The sequence below is a fragment of the Argiope bruennichi genome, chromosome X1, assembly GCF_947563725.1.
Source record: "Argiope bruennichi chromosome X1, qqArgBrue1.1, whole genome shotgun sequence".
NCBI lineage: Eukaryota > Metazoa > Arthropoda > Arachnida > Araneae > Araneidae > Argiope > Argiope bruennichi.
This window is the reverse complement of record NC_079162.1, coordinates 129932510-129951666: the sequence shown is the minus strand read 5'-3', so window position 1 is coordinate 129951666 and position 19157 is coordinate 129932510. Positions and strand designations below refer to the sequence as shown.

Below are 19157 nucleotides of genomic sequence, written 5' to 3'. Positions count from 1 at the left end.
ACCTTGGATTAATCGCATTAGATAGGTTTTTTTTTTTTTCCTATTTTTTTTTTTTTTTTTTTCACGTGTATATGAGTGTTATGTCATTTCTGATAGCATTTTATTTTAACTCAATATTTCGTATTTATATGGCTAGTTCAAGTGGTGTAAAAAAGCTTTCAGGAGTGGTACGAAGAAAATTTTATATGATATCATTAAATACTGTTATCAAGAAGCAGAAAACGGGGAATTATTTATTCCTTTCATATGTTCTTAGAAATGTGCCAGTCAAATTGCTGACGTTTCTATTAGCACCGACTTCATACCGATAGACAAAACATCCGACGAGAAGCAAGAGATGAACTTTATCAAACTTTTGTTTCACCTAGAAAAAAAAGTGAAAAGGGATGTTCATGAAAAACATAAATTGACGAATTCAAGGCACAATTGTGCAGTGCACAAGCACTGACCAACGCAACTTGCAACGTTGAAAAAATGTTTTTGCTGCCCGTTGCATAGAATGAATAGAAATCAAATAAGTTCAAAATTAATTTTTACATAATATATTAATTCTTAAAACCAGTTTTCTTAATTTAAAAACCGGTTTTTTAAAACCGGGTTTGAAAACCGTCAAACCCTAGTTTAAGTAAGATGATGCTAGACCTTACCGCACTCAGCAAAACTTCGATCTCTTAACGGAACATTTTCACGATTGACTGATCGGGTTGGATGCCGTCATGAGAGCAGGCAATGGTATAGAGTTGCCACCTTACTCGCCGGATCTTAAACCGTGCGTCTTTTTTTATGGGGACGCCTGAAAGACACATTATATCTCACACAGCTCTCAACATTGGACGACTTGAGAGCAGCAATTGAAACCGAGGTCAAGGAAATTTGAACACATGTTTTGCAGAAAGCAGTTGCGAACTATTCCAGACTTCACCATGTCATTTGTTCGAACGTCTGACATTTCGAAAATGTGTTTTATTGAAAGTTCTCAATAAACATTGATTTTCACTTGGTTTTTTCCTCCCTCATTTCTTGAAGTTTTCGTGACACAAGCTTCACACCTTAATTACACTATGACGCTATATTCGGGGACCCCACATGTTATACATCAAAATACTCATTATGACGTGTTCTATCCGAATTTGTAAATATTAGACACTGGATACCTTGTGATTAACTTAAGTTACTTTAACAGTACTTAAGTTATTTTAGTTGCCTGATGACAGAAAAATATTTAATAACAAATCATGTACTACATTTTTACTACAGTGCTAAAATTTCGAATTTTCATGAAAAATCGAAGTTTTACAGATATATAGTATTCTACTGAACGACAGTCTACAGGATAAAATGTGGACCAACTCATAGGAAAAAGGATATACTTCAATGATAGAAAAGATAATACTAATTTTTCGAGAAAAAAATAACAGGAAAAATGTAGGAAAATCAGACAGATGGGCGGTATGTCGTTCACGTCACACACGCGAGTGCAACTGATAATAAATTAACCAAATGCAACCGAAGTATCCTAAAAAAATGATAATGACATTAGTGAACAAGAAGCGATTAATCGTGATGGCAAAGCAACAAACACAGGATAGAAAAATGGACACAGATATTATCATTCAGTGCCAATAGCAACGGATGATTTACTTGCTTCAGTTCAGCAAGTTAGCATTCAGTTATTTATGTGATTACTAGGACAGAAAGACGAGGAAACCTGCATTCTTCTCTGGGAAATTTGCCAAATTGCTTACTTTTGAAGAATTATCCTTATGAATTTCGAAGTAATTAAATTAAAGGTAATTAGCACAAAACTGAATAAAAACCAACTTGATAAACACTAAGAGTACCTTACAAATATTGTCAGGGAAATTCAAACAAGATAATGTATTCGAAACCTGATTGTAAGACATTCTAGACCTCTCAATTACTCTCGATAGTTGACCAGTCCAACTCGTAGCTGAAGACAGCTCATTTCCAAAACAAATCCTACAAACGAACTGAAGATTATTGTAAACGACATTATAAAGACATATTTATGTCTGGTTCAACATTAACCCCTTAAATGTTTTGCCCGAATGCCATACGTGCATCGACTTACCGAATTTTGATAGTTATAAGCAAAAAAATAAAACATTCATAACGATTATAATTTAATATTAAAATTACTTCAAATACGTAGATAAGTCAAGTATTCATTGGATTTCCATTTGAATCAAAATAAGAAAATATTCCCAAAATAGAAGGTGTCATCTTATTAGATAATAAAGAAAAAACAGTTAAGTGGTTAAGAATAACAATTAGTAAAATAAGGTCTTAAAATTGTATTTTCAAAGTTGTTCTATAAGTGGGACGTTATCCAAACGATATTAAAAGAATAAGTTTTTGTGATTGAATGAATGTGAGCTGTATTACAGGAAGGTACTAAAAGCAAGAACCACAAATCAGAAATCTAAAAACTTTTAAAAATCCATAAAAAAAAAATTGTTTATCATGGGCTGCATTGAACTGATTAACTGGAAAAAAAAAATGTCAGCTATTGTCCTCTCCAATGGTATAAAACTTAGCAAAAGATATTGTTCCGTCAGTTCTTCAAGAGAAAACTTTGCTGAATTTGATTTTTAAACTTTATGACATATCTTTGATTTTGAAAGATGCTTTAAATTAGTCAGAGATTTAAGACTCTAAAGGTTTTCAACAGAATGAGTCTGGAATTCAGACTGCAACCGTTTCCTTGTGATGAGTTCTTTCATAAAAAAATTAGAAAATTGGCTTAAAAGTGGTAAAATGATATTCTTATCAAAATAAAATTTTTAAATCACTATCGTTTCAGAATTATCCAAACAGATGGACTTTTTTTTTTATTTTTATTGTCACAGTATGTCTGTCTATAAAGAAATATTAAAAAATTTACCACAACTCTAACATTTTTTGCGCGAATTGTTTTTTCTGTTATCAGATGACTAAAAATAAGTATATTTAAATTATTATAAACAACAAAACGCAATCCATATAATTTTAAGCCAAAGGTAAATTTTAGTATTTTCTGTCACACTGTCTAAACTTAAGATCCTCTGCGCGAATTGGAGATTAAAGGTCTATTTTTCCGCCAATTAAGTACGCAAAAATGTAACTTGTGAGACCTATTAGATTTCGATACTCGAAAAATCATTTTTTTTTTCCCGCTTTACCCTTTTATATACATATGAAACAGATAAGAATTTGAAAGTATATCAGTTAAAACATTTCTTTTAGGAATAGTGAATATTACAATCAAATAGTTTAAGATAACATGTCATTTGACGAATCAAAGATAAGAAATATAAGCCTAATGTCTCAACAACAGTTAATTCCAACTGGAATGCAACTTTTATACGATTGATAATATTTGGTCATGTATACCGAAAATTGTTTGAATACGAAAATGCATTGGGACAGAATAAAGTTAACAATAAAATAAATGAAGAAAACTTTCTTCTGATATAAAATACGACAAGATGTGCATCAGTTTGACCTCATTTCTATATTAATGATGATCTTACGGTCATGTCTTCGTAACGCGAACGTATAATCGCGACTAACTCATCGTGTTTGTGGTATATTAAATCTGTCATCGTGGCTCAAACATCCTTATGTTGGTGTAGCACGGACGTCTGGAAAATGGTCATCTGATACATTAAAAATTATGTTCCATTCCAAAATAGCTCACGTATAGCTTATAAAAGTTTTAAAATCTAATAAGCTTTCGTTATTTATCAAAATAAATAAATAAAACAGTACGCAGTACAAAATCCAGTTTAAAACAGTTAAATGAACAAATTGATTTCTATAGAAAATAACTCGTCGCTTAACTCGCTGGATTCTTCATAACCAATGATGAATATGGGATTTTTTTTCACATCAATACATCGTGTACTGACATGTTCATTTCAGATGCGAGAGAAAAAAAAAAAAATTCTTTCCAACCTTTAAGAGATATGGCAGATAGGGAAAATTTTACTGTAAAATAGGAAAAAATTGTGAAGATTTTAAAGAATTGGGGAAATTTTAGGGAAAATGGGGAGAAATGTTCAGAAACATAGAGGAAATTTTAAGAGAGAAATAGGGAAAATTTTACTAAGTTTTCTTCCTCAAGTAAATTTGGAAAAATGAAATAGATGGTGTTGCTTGCAAAGCGAAGAACTCGAATAACGACTTTAACAAGATAAAGGGGCTTCTATTATCTTGTTTTCGAATTGATTCTGAAAATTTCAATAGTCTTCTATGGGTTTATGGCATTTGGTTACATTATAAAGCTTCTCGTATACCGACCGGAAAAAGTCAGGTAAAGTCAGATCAGGCGAACGTGGAAGACAGTCTTCCAAACTGTAATACCCTATTAGTTAGTTCCTGCATTCCTTGACTGCTTCACTGTAGATATCTTCTGAGCAGGCGCGCCATCATGTTGAAACCACAGATTCCCAAGATTGAACAACGACACGTTCTCCTCAAAATCTGGTATTACGTTCTGTGGTAGCCGTAAATATAGTGCACCCGTTTGTATATGCCACCGTAAAACATTGAGTCGCTCAGCCTGTTATTATAAAGTGCACACCAAACTTTAACATCAAATAGCATTCGTGTCGAACCTCGGTAAAATATCTAGGATTTTCCAGCGTCTAGTAATAAGTGTTTTACCTATTGTACATGCAATTCCGTGAAAGGTATGCCTAATCCATCCGCATTCTATCAGCCAAGATTGTTAGCTGGACTGGTATCTGATTCATGACGAAGTTGCACCATGCATAGCATCGCTAGGCATCCCGATCTAGTTAAACCTGTTGAGGCGTTGGTCGGTATGTATGAGCGCCTAATTCGCTTAGAATTTTCCAAACCTGATATTTTGAGAGGCACGGTGTTCACCGATCTCTCTGGTGCAGCATTTCAGGCATGCGAAGGCGTATGCAAATACTTCATCTGGTTGAACTTACCGTCCTACCTAAGCTAGTCTGCCAGATTGAGCTCGATTAGCCACGCAGCCCGTCTCCCTTAAAGGTTTACAACAGGTAGGATGATCTGATGCGAAGGATACGGGCCTGTAGGGAAACGTTGCCGGTACGACCTTGCAGTTGATCACACTTTACATCAAAATTCACAGTATAGTAAAACCAAATCACAATACTCAGCTTTGAGAAATCGCTCCATGACCATGAGCATCAACTTACTACAACCCAAAGATGTTTCTTTTATAGCTGTCTAAGATGAACAGGTGTGACGTTTCTTACGTGCTTGCATACTGCAGAAATTACGAATACTAAGCGCAAGTTAAGATGAATTGACGCGCCACTATTTTACACGATTTACATATTGTCTACTCTGTGTATAAAGACAATCAGTAAAGGATGCAACTCTCAGAGTTTCAAGTGCTTTCCTTTTGATAGGGAATCACAAGCGATACCATTGTGCCACATTGCGGTGTCGTGTTTTGCCCGAAAAATAATCATTTCTCCTTCCATTCAAATTTCGTGAAGTCACAGTGTAGAAAAACACGAAACACAAAAGCGCGTTTTAGCCCTTCTATTCATCGCATTAATGTCCACAAGATGTCTTTTCGTACTAAATCGATGCTCTACGTCTTCGTAAATAACTTTTCCCCCCATTAGGATTCCTATCTGATTTCGAGATAGGAATCCTAATTCCACAGTTTTCCAACGGGTGACGCCGTAAGTGATTTCATTCAGTACGACATGGTTACTTAACAATAACTAGGCACCACTTTTATAAATATAGCAGCAGCCGTTCGGAAATTAAGAGGCTGGCAAGGAACTTTAGTGGGCATACTGGATGTAAATATTGAATTTCAATGAGTTCTGACAGGATGTGCCGGATACAATTAAAAAAATACTAGTATGGTGAAATTTTTTTTACCCTTATGCCAATACCAATACTACAAATAATGAACTGACTGCATTCTTCGCGGTTTGCCTAAATTTTAAAAATTTCTCTAATTGAAAAAAATTTGGCGATGAACTGCAAAAGCCCTTTTTTCCTTAATACAAACTGTACACGTAATACAAACGAGTTAATCCGGAAGTTCCATTGTACCTTAAACTTGGCGAGATCATTAGTTGAGCAGATGCCAGTATTTAGATCGTTCTGCTATTGTGTATTTTGATAGCATGTGTTTTTTCAAATTGCTTTTGCTTTGTTGGCATTATACTCAGGGGCGGATGAAACATATCGTAGGCCTTAGCGTTAGGGTTTTTCAGAATGCATCACATGTACGAATTTGTAAATTTCGATTTGTCAATGATGTTTTAAAATTACATCATTCCACATACATAAATCCATAGTAACAGTTTTTTATTGAATAATTGATTTTTATAATTGTTCAATAGTTTGATTTTAACTCCCGGTGTTGATTAAATTCACCATTGCTTACTACCATGAGACTCTCGCTGTTTGAATTTGATGGTAACGATGAATTTTATCGGCAATCAAAAATTTAAAGATAACAACCCTCCCCCTTCTCCATACCATGGTCATCATTTTCCAAGTTTCGACTTTTTTTAATAAATATAATAAATAAAACCGGCTATTGCGCTTTAAAATTTTAATGAATGAATGAACATCCTAAAAGCATACTACTATTATACTAAGTTCGATCTCGAGTTTAATTTTCAAACCCATGCGCTCTCCTTGTTAGACTATTTTTACATACCTCAGATTGGTATTTGAGTTAGTCTTTGTCAGAGATAATACACATATTACAAAAAGTTGTTAAAAGTGAGAAACCATAATGCATTAATTTATGTCAAACCAATAAACCGAACCTTGATGACAAACTTGGGGATAAAAATGAACTTTCTGAAAATGCAAGAATTATAGTACTCTTTCAGGAACAGAAATCTAAAAATTGCTCTAAAGCATTCCATATGACATCTTACCCTAGTAGGAAAACTATATAATCCCAAGGAGTTAAAAAGACTTAATCTCTCTGGAATTTTGTTCATAAAGTGAGTTGGCAATCAATTAGACGTTAAGCGCTATTGATACAACTGTTACTGTTATTTAGTTATTGGTTGTCAGCTTATTTTGTCAGTTTATACAATGCTGTCTTTGTGTACATTTTGGTTGTGTTTCTATTGCTTATACTTCGTGTTTTCTGAAACATTCATGAAATAAAGCATCGTTTTCCATTACCCAAATTGTCAGATTACATTCGCTGTACACCCAAGGATGATTTCGTAAGAATATAATTGAAATATAACTCCAATAATTATTACAATGATCGGGGTACAGATGAACAATTTATATTATCTTTGAAACTAAACCTATCTCAATCCCCATCCACGATGGTATTCTAAGAAATATATATTCTAGCCTCAGCATTGTTGAAATTTTATTCTCATGGGATTCTTTCCTCACACTCTCTCCTATACAACCGATTTTGGTATAGTATCCCATATCGTTTTATATACCAGTCCCAATGGTCTTCCAACTGATCCCTCTCGAATCCATAGCTCAAATACCCAATTTTAGTCTTTATCTTAATTCTCATTAAAAGAGGGAAGCGGTGACAGATCACTCGTTTTGCCTTAAGAGGGTTGAGTCATCCGTTTCTTATGTTTCTCAGCAGGCACAATTTCGAAATTTCCATCCAAGAGTTACACAAATAATAACTCTATGCACTTCAAAGACCAATTCAATACTGAATCTAAATGTAGATAATGTATGACATAGTAGTATTATCCTCTAGCTGCTGAATCTGTAGGAGATTCCTTGCCAGTTGTGGTTGTAATCCTGCTTGCCCTCCTCCTCCTTTAGAGTACATAAGATTGGTGATTAAAGGCATTCAAATATCATAGTTTTTTTTGTTTGTTTTTTCCTGCTGATGGAATTCTTACGGTAAAACCAAATAAAACAGGTTTTCTCTTCTCTCCTAAAAAACAATGGGCGCATATTTCGTTTATTTTTCAAGGACCCAATGAAAATCAAGTATTCTTTTCTGTGGCCTCGAGTAGAGCAAATAATGTTCAAAATGTCTTCAAAGATTAAGAGGAGATTTTGAAACATTTCGATCCATTTAAACATCTGCAAAAGTAAATAAACGGTTTACACTTTCCCTTCTTAAAAATAATCGAACTTTTAAATGCCTTTGGCTATTTTTCATAAAATCCATATTATATGTTCCTTAGCCAATTATTATCCTTTAAGTGGGTTCAAAGGATAATTCATTATTTTAAAGAAAAAAATATGAAGGAATTTGGATTTCTACTTGTAAATTCAGTTTTACATATTCAGACAGTATGAAAATACAGCATTTCGAAGATTCCAATTTGCTTTCCAAACAGTAACTTTATTCCGATTGTTAGCCTTGCAGCATTAGCAAGAAATGTTTACAAATTCTTTTCCTCAAATTAAAAACAAAAAGAATTACACGACTCACAATCATCTGCTTTAATAATTTTCCTTAAAAAAAGATTTGTCAATTGTATTAATATTCAAAATAAGGAATAAAATCGAAAAATAAAGAGCAAATTGGGAAAAGGCGAAAAAAAAAACCATTTCCGCATTTATATAAAATTATAAAATAAAACATACCTTCTAGATACATGTTTGGCACCCTTAATGGTCGCACATACAACAGAGAAAAAACTTCAATCCAGAACACCCTAAGAAAAGAGTAAAATAAAACTCATGAGAAAGAAGAAAAATAAAAGGATTATAAAATAAAATCATTTGGCAACTCTTCTGTCGAGAGAATCTATTATTAGATCAAGACTGTGAAGAAACTAAAACCGGAGAAACTGAAACAGACAGAAGAAAATTCACGGTTAAAGCCCTCATCCAGTCATTTAACTCCTTATGTTTATAATTGATATAAGCATTTAGCCTTAACGATTGGTAATGGATTTACAATAAAAGCTTAAGTTTAATCGATTTCCCCGTGCATCTAATTACATTTTCGCTTTTAAACGTTTAAGTTAAAATTAAACCATTCATATTAAAATTCGACACATAAGTGGAAATCATAAACATCAAGCGTTCTATGGACTCTTAATTTAATGAATGCAATAAACTCCCATAACATATAAAGCCATCTAATTTGATAGCAGAGAAAATTAAACTGTAGATTGAAAAATACAAAAAAAAAAAAAATAAACACACTTTATTCTTTACACATTGAAACCAGAAGAATCTATAGGTTTGGAATGATTATGCAAGCTACATACGAATTTTCATTTATAGAAAATATCTTCGCAGTCAACATTTGATTCAAGCTTTGTTTTTTAATTACGAGGTTTGATTCTGGAAACTAATCATCTCAATTAAAATCCAATCAACTCGTAAATTTATAAGTTTTAACTTTTTCCATTATGTTGGTTCGTAAGGCCAATGTCTAGATTAGTTAACCAATGCCCAATTTAGTAAATACACACAGAATGGCTGGGAAAGGCGGCGGTGAAATAGTGAAAATGATAATAAGTCCAGTTCTCTTAAGTTCATTATAATTTTAAATCCACTTATGTGAAACACTAGAATGTCTGAATTTATCACATTCAGAATGCACCAACAATAATAACTTAGTGGGTCTTTTCTGGAATTCAAATACCATACGAAATCTTTAAACCTCTGAGGTCTATGTCTACTCTCAGCCACCAAAACAAAGAACCGCAAGAATCTTATATTACACTAAATCGACAATAAAATAATTATTAATATATCCCAATTAAATGTATTTTCGCATCTTAAAATATTTTTTTAAATAATACTCTGCCAAAAAAGAAATTGCCCAAAAGAAGTACACGATGAATTGAAAGTGGCAATGACGAATTTGTTTTTGATTCTTTGAATACTGAAGTAACAACGGTAGTTTTGAAAATATTTATATAAGAGATTCCGTTAATTACGTAGTTCCAGTGAAGCGACGAGGGACATAATTATAAATTTCCAGAGATGGTGAAATAGAAGAAAACAGTGAAATTTTAAAACCCGACCATCATGGCACCTATGTATAAATTTAATATGACTACAAAGAGTGAAATGTCGAGGTCGTAACCATTACACAACTCTAACTACTTCACATAAGTAGACAGTGAGTAACCAGTGCCTGATTTTTTTAAGAATAAATTAAAGGTATTTTTACTTTTTCGTATACGAAGTATACTAAGAGAAAATATTGTAACCGTCAAAGAATCCGACCTCAAGATTTTGACTAATTGCCCAGTTTCAAACTTTTTTTTTTTTTTTTTTTTTTTTTGAGTCTGAAAAACGCATTTTCGGAATTATGCTAGTCGGTAGCATTTTCTGTTTGTCTGAGAACAAGATAACTCTCTTTGAACTAGATGGATCATACTTGGTATGTACTCCTTGCACTTTGTTGATTCTTTTCAAATTTTGAACGAAATCCATTCACAGAAAATATGTCTGCGTCTGTTTAAAAACGAGCGAATGCGGAAACTACAAAATGTAACGAATTAAATAGATAAAATTTGGTACGCAATTTTAACATCTTAAGTGTAGATTCATATCAAATTCTGAATCAAATTGATCAACGCGTTGACCGTCTGTCAAACTGTACATTCACATTCATGTAAATGCAACAGCTAATAAAGGCAATGAATTAGATAAATGAAATTTAGTAAGTGATCTAGCTACTAAAATTACAGCTCGTTTTCAAATTTTAATTCCAATGGACCGAAAAAAAAGGAAGAGCGTCCAGTACACATATCCAATTTTCTTCACTACACTATGAAATACAAAACGCTCCAGAGCGGGACACTTAAAAGAAAAATTGGAGCACTGCCATGGTTTTGCGCAAGAACAAGAGATTTTATGAGGAGGAGGGAGGATAACACCTATGTTAGGGACTATGGGAAAATATTTTTATGGGAACAACTGCCCCTGGTTTGATGGCGATAAACGATAATAATCATCCCCCCCCTCCCGATTGACTGTAGACCTCCAATTATCCGAAGTTCAATTATACGAACGGATTTTGGGAGAAAAAGGAAAATGTCAAAATTAGGGGGAAAGTAGGAACACCGTCATGGCATGTTCTTTCCCAGCCGAATAAACTTATATTTAGCAAATAAAATAGGATTCCAATTTAATTCTGATAACTAGAGTTCGATTACATCCAGATATGATCAAATTTATTTTATATAAAATGCCATGCTGTCCAAGAACGATATACGTATTTTTCAGATTCTAACATTTTATAGAAATATTAAATTCATGGAAATTCCAGACTGAATTGCCAATTTTACGCATCGTCACCTCAGCGATATTACATTGACTAGAGCGCCCAATAACGTATTCTGTTACCGTGAAGTTTATTTGAATAATTACTTAGTTATATTACATTAAAAAAAATCCATTCCCATTAAAGGGTATCAAATCTTGCCGTGCAAATGATAAATGATCAGACAATCAAAAACCTGTTTTGCCTGCTATTTTATTCGCGATCCGTGAATTCAAAATTGAACTAAATACATCATCCGACTTTAGATGCCTCCTTAAAAAAGTATATATGAATGGCATTTGCGTTTCATTGTTTATCTTTACATCAATTTTGCAATTACCGTTTTCAAATTCTGAATTACTTTAGGTATGAGGAAACATTCAGAAATCAATTTTTAATTAATTCAATATATAATGACCAGAAATAAAATATATGTATTATAATTGCATTTATTGAGGTGTTCTTAGAATTAATTTTAGAATACTTTTTTGACTGATACGTGTGAACATGACATGCTACTGAATAATTATGGCAGCTTGTGTCCTCCCCACGTTTTTTAAACAAAAATATGCAAATTAAAAATTAATTAAAAATATTTTAATTTGCATGTATATTTCAGAAAATAATTCAGAAATATAAATTATTTGAAAAATGCTTCGAGAAATATACTTTTGTAGTCGTAACAATAGTTTCTCTTTAGTTGCATATTACTCCCAAGAAAAAACATAACTCATATTTTCCAGATCAATTTTTAAATTGTAATTTGCTGTAGTACAGCTGACCAAACGCAATGACACCTTTTGTCTTTAAAAATACTGGTGACTGTGTTACTAAGGCTTTTAGTCCAAGATTCTGCTATCCATGTGTTCACAATAAATCTCGCAATGTCTGGTAAAAACAGAAAAGTTGACATTAGGGAGAAAATTTTTTCTCGAAAAAAATTTATCCAACAAGATATTTTTTTCACCGACATGGAGACTCAACATCCCACTGGCGCCACCCCTGAATGATACAAACTCTTGACATTCAGATCTGGTACAGAAAAGTAATTTCGAATAGCGAGCTATAGTGCAACTTTTCGAGATTCTGGAGAACTCTGCAGAAAAAGCCCCGATATATATCTAATGACAACTGCAGCGCGAAATCTATTCACACACTTGAATACAGTAATTATACACCTTCGACAGCTTTTGCACTCTGGTATCTTCGAAAGCGAGTTGCAGATCCTCGTTTCCCAGTCATTCGTATTTTCACAAAAGAGGCGATGTTCACAAGGAAGAGAATTTTCAAATGTCTTAACACCAATGTGTGGCCAGTGGTGAACCTCCATGCGATATGAAATCATGCAACACAGACGTTTCATGTAAATGTTTAAGACAGCATTATGAGGATCACCTTACCGGATTATTTCCGACTATGTGAGGGGTACAACCTACTTCATCTTCCTAAAGCAAATGCTACAGCAACTGCTGCGTATTTCTGCACCAATACAAATTCATTTTGAATCAAGCCCCCCCCCCCCCATCCATTTCAGCGGTGGCATTCATAACCACTTAGATGCCACATTTGGCAAGCAGTGGATTGGGCATCGTAGTTTGGAGCATTGACCTCCTCGATCGTCGAACCTATATTGTCTTGACGGATGCTTGGACACATGCCGAGAATCTTCGAGAATATCTGGGTTTTCATGCGCCGAAGGTTTGAGGTTTGCCTTGCAGCTAGCGGATAGTAATTTGGACACCTCATCTGATCATATGTAATTGACCACGTTAATTTTGTTGATGTACATTTAATAAGAAACCACATATTAACTTAGGCGATGTTCTTCCCTTTCTTGTTCCATGCACGCTATAGCATGCACATGCCATTTCCGACCTTGCATTGCTAAGCGATTCCTAGCTGTTTAAGTACACTTTACCTCTCCCACGATTTTGTAATCCTGGTGCTGAGACACCTTGTTTATTAAGGTATTCAGTGTGTAAGCTCATTGCAAAATAGGGTTAAAATGAAATCACAGCGCCTATTTAGTTTAGAAAAGTAAATACGGAGTTTGTTTTCATGTTCCATTTTTCTTGTTTTTGATATAAGAGTCACTGATTAATGGCAGAACACATGTCAATATAAATAAGGGATCAGAGCAAGAAATCGATAGCTGATTTTGCAAGTTTGTTTGTCAATTCATTTCTTGTACTGAAAACATTAGAATCTTATAGAATTTCTTGTACTGAAATATATTAGGTACAAAAATCCTCCGGAAATAAATGCTAAATAATAAGTGGAGGATTGTCAATAAAGGGACTATTTAGAGATTCCAAGATAAATGTATACAAAAAATTGCAGATTTGATGCAAATCAATATATAAGTGAGGGGAAAAAAGTCATAATTTCAGAGGGAAACACAGAAATCTGGAAGTGAAATTTGCAACTTACAATATGACTTTTTAAAATAAATGCGCAGCAGCCAATATGGTTCAAGGATTTGGATCTGTCGGTAAAGATTGGTTCATATGATTGGCAAAATTATCGATGTTTTTAAAATGGGAAATAAAAACTGAGCTTTCAGAACCTCGCTTTGTAAAACTCCTAAGATCATGGTTCTATTGCTGAAATATAACTTGTATCTATGGAAAATAAACAAGAATATAATTTGTGTAAATCTTTGTGTCATGGAAAGCATCGGGAAGTATATTGTATATGCGCCTTCCAAAATGAGGGATACGATATAAAAGGATGGATAGGATCCTATAGGATGTGTTTTCATCGTAGCAGCCCCGATAGAGACCATCCCTTGCCATTGAGGAAGGAAGAAGGAAAGCAAAAAACAGAGTAGCTGGAAGGGAGGATAAAGCAGAAAAAGATACTTTCACACCAAATAAAGATGTGCCCCCTTGAGGGGACAATGATTATAATGAAAAACGAATAAGTTCAGCATCTCTTCACATTTCTTGCTGATGAATTTGTAATATGAATACGTTACAATTAAATACGTGGAATCTATTGGTGGAAGTAGTAATGAAAATTGAAAGCAAATTGTTTGTATTAACCTAATTATCACTCGCACTGTCAAAATAAACATTTCATTATAACAAAACTTATTTAAAAAATTTTAAGGAGTCAAATGGTACCGTTCATAACGTTAATTTTTAAAAAATCAAAATTTTGCATAAGTAACGAGTAAGTTTTGCAGTTAGACACAACTTCACATCAATTATGCAAGTACTTCATTTTCTTGCATCGTAAACCAATTCCAAAAGCGTTCGTGCAGGAAATATTTTAAATATAGAATACAGAGAGTTACAAAATTAACAATTTTAAATTCTTTGAACTCTTAGTTTTCAAAGTAAAAACCTTCGCCCAAAATAATTTCAAATGTACTTTTTTAAAAACCTTTTTGGATTATCAAATGCGCTTAATTTATTTACACTTTTTTATTATTATTGCTTACTTTCAGTTTGCGATGAAGAAAAGAGAAAAATTCAAAAAACAGCAAGAATCTCCAAACTACGTCAACGCTAAATTAACAGCGGACACACTCTTTTCTACATCTACAGCTGACACTCAAATGTATATAAAGCTACAACTTTCATATTTTAACTCATTGTAATATTTTTGTTGGGTATCACAATCAACTCCTAGCTATTACAATGAATAGATTTATTTCTGATTTAAGGAGTTTTCAAAATTTTACTAAATTATTGCTGAAATATATATTTCCCTATTTACATTGAAACCTTGAGATTTATATCAAACAGTAAGTCGTAACTAAAAAAAATTGTTGTAAATAAGTAAATCTGAGTATTTATCAATTAGCAAAAAGCATTTTCACTATTTAGAGGGAAAATGAGCAAGAGACTTTCGATTACAATAAATCGGAAGACAATTCTTAAGAAAACATTTAATCTATCTATATCTATACTTATAATAAAGCTCAATGTGTGTGTGTGTGTGTGTGTGTGTGTGTGTGTGTGTGTGTGTGTGTGTGTGTGTGTTGGCGCTCTACAGGCCAGGTCATTTGACATAAAGCTACCAAATTTGGTACATGTATACCTTAGAGGTCGGGAATGTGCACCTGGGGTCCCTTTTTTTGAAATTTTAATTAGAATTTTAATTATTAATTAAAAACTAACTTTCCCGCCAAAAAAATCTTCCATTTTCCCCACCGCCAACTTTTCCGCCAAAATAATCTTCCATTTTCCCCAACGCCAAATGATTTAGGCTTTAGTTCTTTTTTTCTCCCAACAGTAATGAGGCTAGGGTTAAGATTTTTCGGCGGATTATTTCAAACGATTCTGTTTATTTTCTTAATGTTTTATGCATTTAAAATTAAACATTGTTAATTAATCCATGTTTCAGATTCATTCTGAAGTACTTTTGAATTAAAATAGCACAGAATAAAGGAAATTAAAAATGTCTAATCTGCATAGCGTTACCCCAACTGGCGTAGAAAAATTCACGCATTTGCGTTACCGTAAAAGGCGAAGAAAATTCACGCATGCGCACAGTGTTCTGATTGTTGGCATGGCAACCATTATCAACGGACGATTTAAATTACTTTTAGGTTAGTTGTATGCTTTTGTAATTAAATTGTATTTATGTTAGTTATATATATTTTTTATATATGCTTATAGTTTTAAGTACATCGTTTTTTAAGTAGTTTTTTTAAACCTGTTTTCGACCGATTATTTTAAACGATTCATTTTATTTTCTGAGTGTTTGATGCATTTAAAATGAAACATTGTTAATGAATCGATCCATTCATGATGAATCTTGTTGACAAATTCTTGAGATATTACATAAATTAAGAAAGATATTCTTTAGTGCCCATAAAGTTTAAACGCTCAGTGACTATTATCAGTAATCATATTATAAAAAAAAATGCTTTGTTTCAGTAAAAAAATATTATTATATTAATTGCAGATTAATCCTTTACACTTTAATTTAAAGCATAAATTCTACGAGGGGTAACAGAAAATGAGAGAGATACATATCACGTTATGACTGAAGGCCTTTATAATATTATGAGTGAATTATATGACTATCAAAATTTGAAGTTTTAAAATATTTTGCTGAAGAATCTATTAAAGTTGGAATTGCATAAAATATTTAATTATTAAAATTTTAACGAACATTAAGATTGGCGAACCGGCTGGTCGCCAAAGGCGGCTAGTATAAAATAATGTGATAGAAGGAAAAAACTGTTTGCGTTTTCAGTTTTTAAGAAACACCAAATTTGGTATATATGAATATATGATGAAATTATTTTACTTGAAAATGAATGTTAATTAAATGTTCTCTTACAGTATTTATTAATAGTTATCATAAGGGCTTGTAAATTTCGACTCCGACTTATAAGTATTAGGCAAGATTGACAATCGTAATTTCTCCCCACTATTATTCCTGGTTATATCTAGGTATGCTATCGAATATGAAACCTCACTGGTATAACAGGTCAAAAGTTTATTATTTACGAATTTGCAATGCAGTTCGCCTATTAGGCTACAGAAGCCCCTGAAAGTATTTTTAAAGTTACGTTTTCGTTTTTGTTTTATCTAATTTATATTTTTATCTATTTTTTTTCCCTCAAAGTTCGATGATTAACGAAAATGAAATAAAAATGCGAAAAGAAAACAGAAAATGAATCAATAAGCAAAATAAATGCAGGTCAAGATTAGACACAGGGTAGCTTATGTAAACACACAGCGCTCATAGTGACATAGCTGACTGATTTGAAGACCAAGGTTAACTCTTTCTCTCTCTGAAGAAGAAACATTTGAGCTGTAATTCAATCAGACCCCGCTTCAAGTGTGGACAACTTTTTCTCCCTCTCGTTGACTGTGTACGGAATACACACGTATTAAGGTTTATCGTATACGGTTTATTGAATACGCATTTTCCTTTATTAGAGCACATAATTATCCAAAAAATGTTATTCCGATGGAAATTTTCATAAAGAGGGATCAATTTTTATTATTTATTACTTGTATAAAGCAATAAATGTTGCGAATATCAAAATTGTGCTTTCGCTGAACGAAAAATTGAATATAAAAAATACAGTTCGTTCCAAGTCAGATATAAGTGAAATAGAAGAATGTTTTAAAGAGCTACAAAATTTCAAAAATACCCCACAATTCAATCAGTAATACGTCCTTTACGGATGCTAAAGAACAATAATTCTGTCTTTTGGCTGGAGTTTTTCACATAGTCATGCTTCATATAGACTTACTTTACTACCAACTTCAATTCGTACTGCAAATTCATCTTGATAATTTTTCTAAGACTATTCCTACAATTAAAGATAGAATGACCACCCATCCCGAGATGCCAACTGAAACCCAACAAATCAAAAGAAGGTCGACTATGGCCTGACTATTACAGCTAAAGAAATGTGTGATATACTTTGTTTTCAATCTAGAGAAAAATTTAAATTCAAGAGATAATCTTTCAGCAGTCCAAGAAATCTCCTTTGAAAGAGAAGAGATCACAGATTCATATCCCATGCTAATAAAACAAAAATAAAAATGCAAAAACACTGCATTTTTGTTTTATACGGACAAGAAGAATTTGCACATGTTTCTGGAACTTAGAAAAATTTATGAACTAATTTTGAATAACGGAATTCAGAATTCACTTAGTGGATGATATTCACTGCTTAAAATATCTTAAAGAAATCGAGGACGACATTGGAATCAGAAAAGCGTTTTTCCACGAAGAAAATTAAATGAATTAAATACTTCTTGAAGCAGCATAAATGTCTGAAGGCCATCTTTCAACTTTAGCCATGCTTAATGTAAGTAACAATCTAACTGATAATGCTCAAATGTAGTAAAAGATTATAGATAAATCTTCCTACAGAAAAGAAAGACAAATTTATTTCGTATTCAAAGAGATGCTGTTGCGATTTAAAGTCTTTTTATATAATAGAAGCAATTAATTCTTTGTAAAGATTCTACTGTTTCGAAAGTTTGCTGTAATCTTTTGTACATAACCTTGAAATAATTATGTATAAAATCTTTACCATTATCTAATGCATATACCTTGAAACGTATGCAATATATTTGGCAGTTACAACTTGGTCATATTCGTTATACGCAATTTTTAAAATTAGTAGGCAATTAAGTGGGTAAATATTATATCTTTTTTATTATTTATAACTCTTAGATCATCATCTCCGCTCATATTGTACTTCAGGAGATATCATGTACTCAGGGGAAAATGGCAATTTTCAGTTGCTTGTGTAGCAACAGATTCTTATGTAAGATGTGTTTGCAAAACTAATAATATTCTAACATCGTCATATTTTTAGAATATTTAAGGGAAAACGTATTTAATATGCTAAAGCTTAATAATAAACACTCTTATATTTGATATTCCTTTTTGGACGAGTATTAAGGGGAAGAGGGAGGGGGAGACTTTGAAACTTTTATTTGCTGATTAATTACTTCAACATTCACATCATTTTTTAGTGACAAAAATACACCATCAAATACTGATCAATTTAATACGCTTAAAATGCAACAAATTTCATATCTGGTTTTGAGATTTAAAAAGTTAGGCTACTTACAAATAAAGTAGTATTTTTCGCAATTGCAATTTCTTGATAATTAATTTTTGCAATTCCATTCATTTCTAAAAAGATGAGCGGTCACTGCGAACATAATGAACACATCATCATAAATATAATAAAAATGCTAATGTCATTGGTAATGGTCCTTTAACCAACAGCGATAAGTTTTGTAGTTAAATCTTTTCTCCACTTTCTTTAAAATGAGTATTATTTCATTTCTTATTCTCAAAATGCAATAAATATTAATATGCACTCATATATGAAGCCATTCTTTAATTTATAAAAAGTATATTTTATAAACTAATAATACTGATAATATTCGCCTTTCAAAATATAATTTATAGCATTCATCTCATCAGTACCTGTTAAAACCAA

At 32.5% G+C, this 19157-nt stretch overlaps 1 protein-coding gene across 1 annotated transcript in view; it reads right to left on the bottom strand.

Moving 5' to 3' along the window:
- LOC129958853 (atlastin-2-like) overlaps nt 1-19157 on the bottom strand; it is a 72931-nt gene that overhangs the window by 36374 nt on the left and 17400 nt on the right. The window contains exon 2 of the mRNA XM_056071573.1: nt 8575-8645. Within this exon, the coding sequence (XP_055927548.1) occupies nt 8575-8587 (13 nt within the window). The 5' untranslated portion in view covers nt 8588-8645. The remainder of the gene's footprint in view (nt 1-8574; nt 8646-19157) is intronic.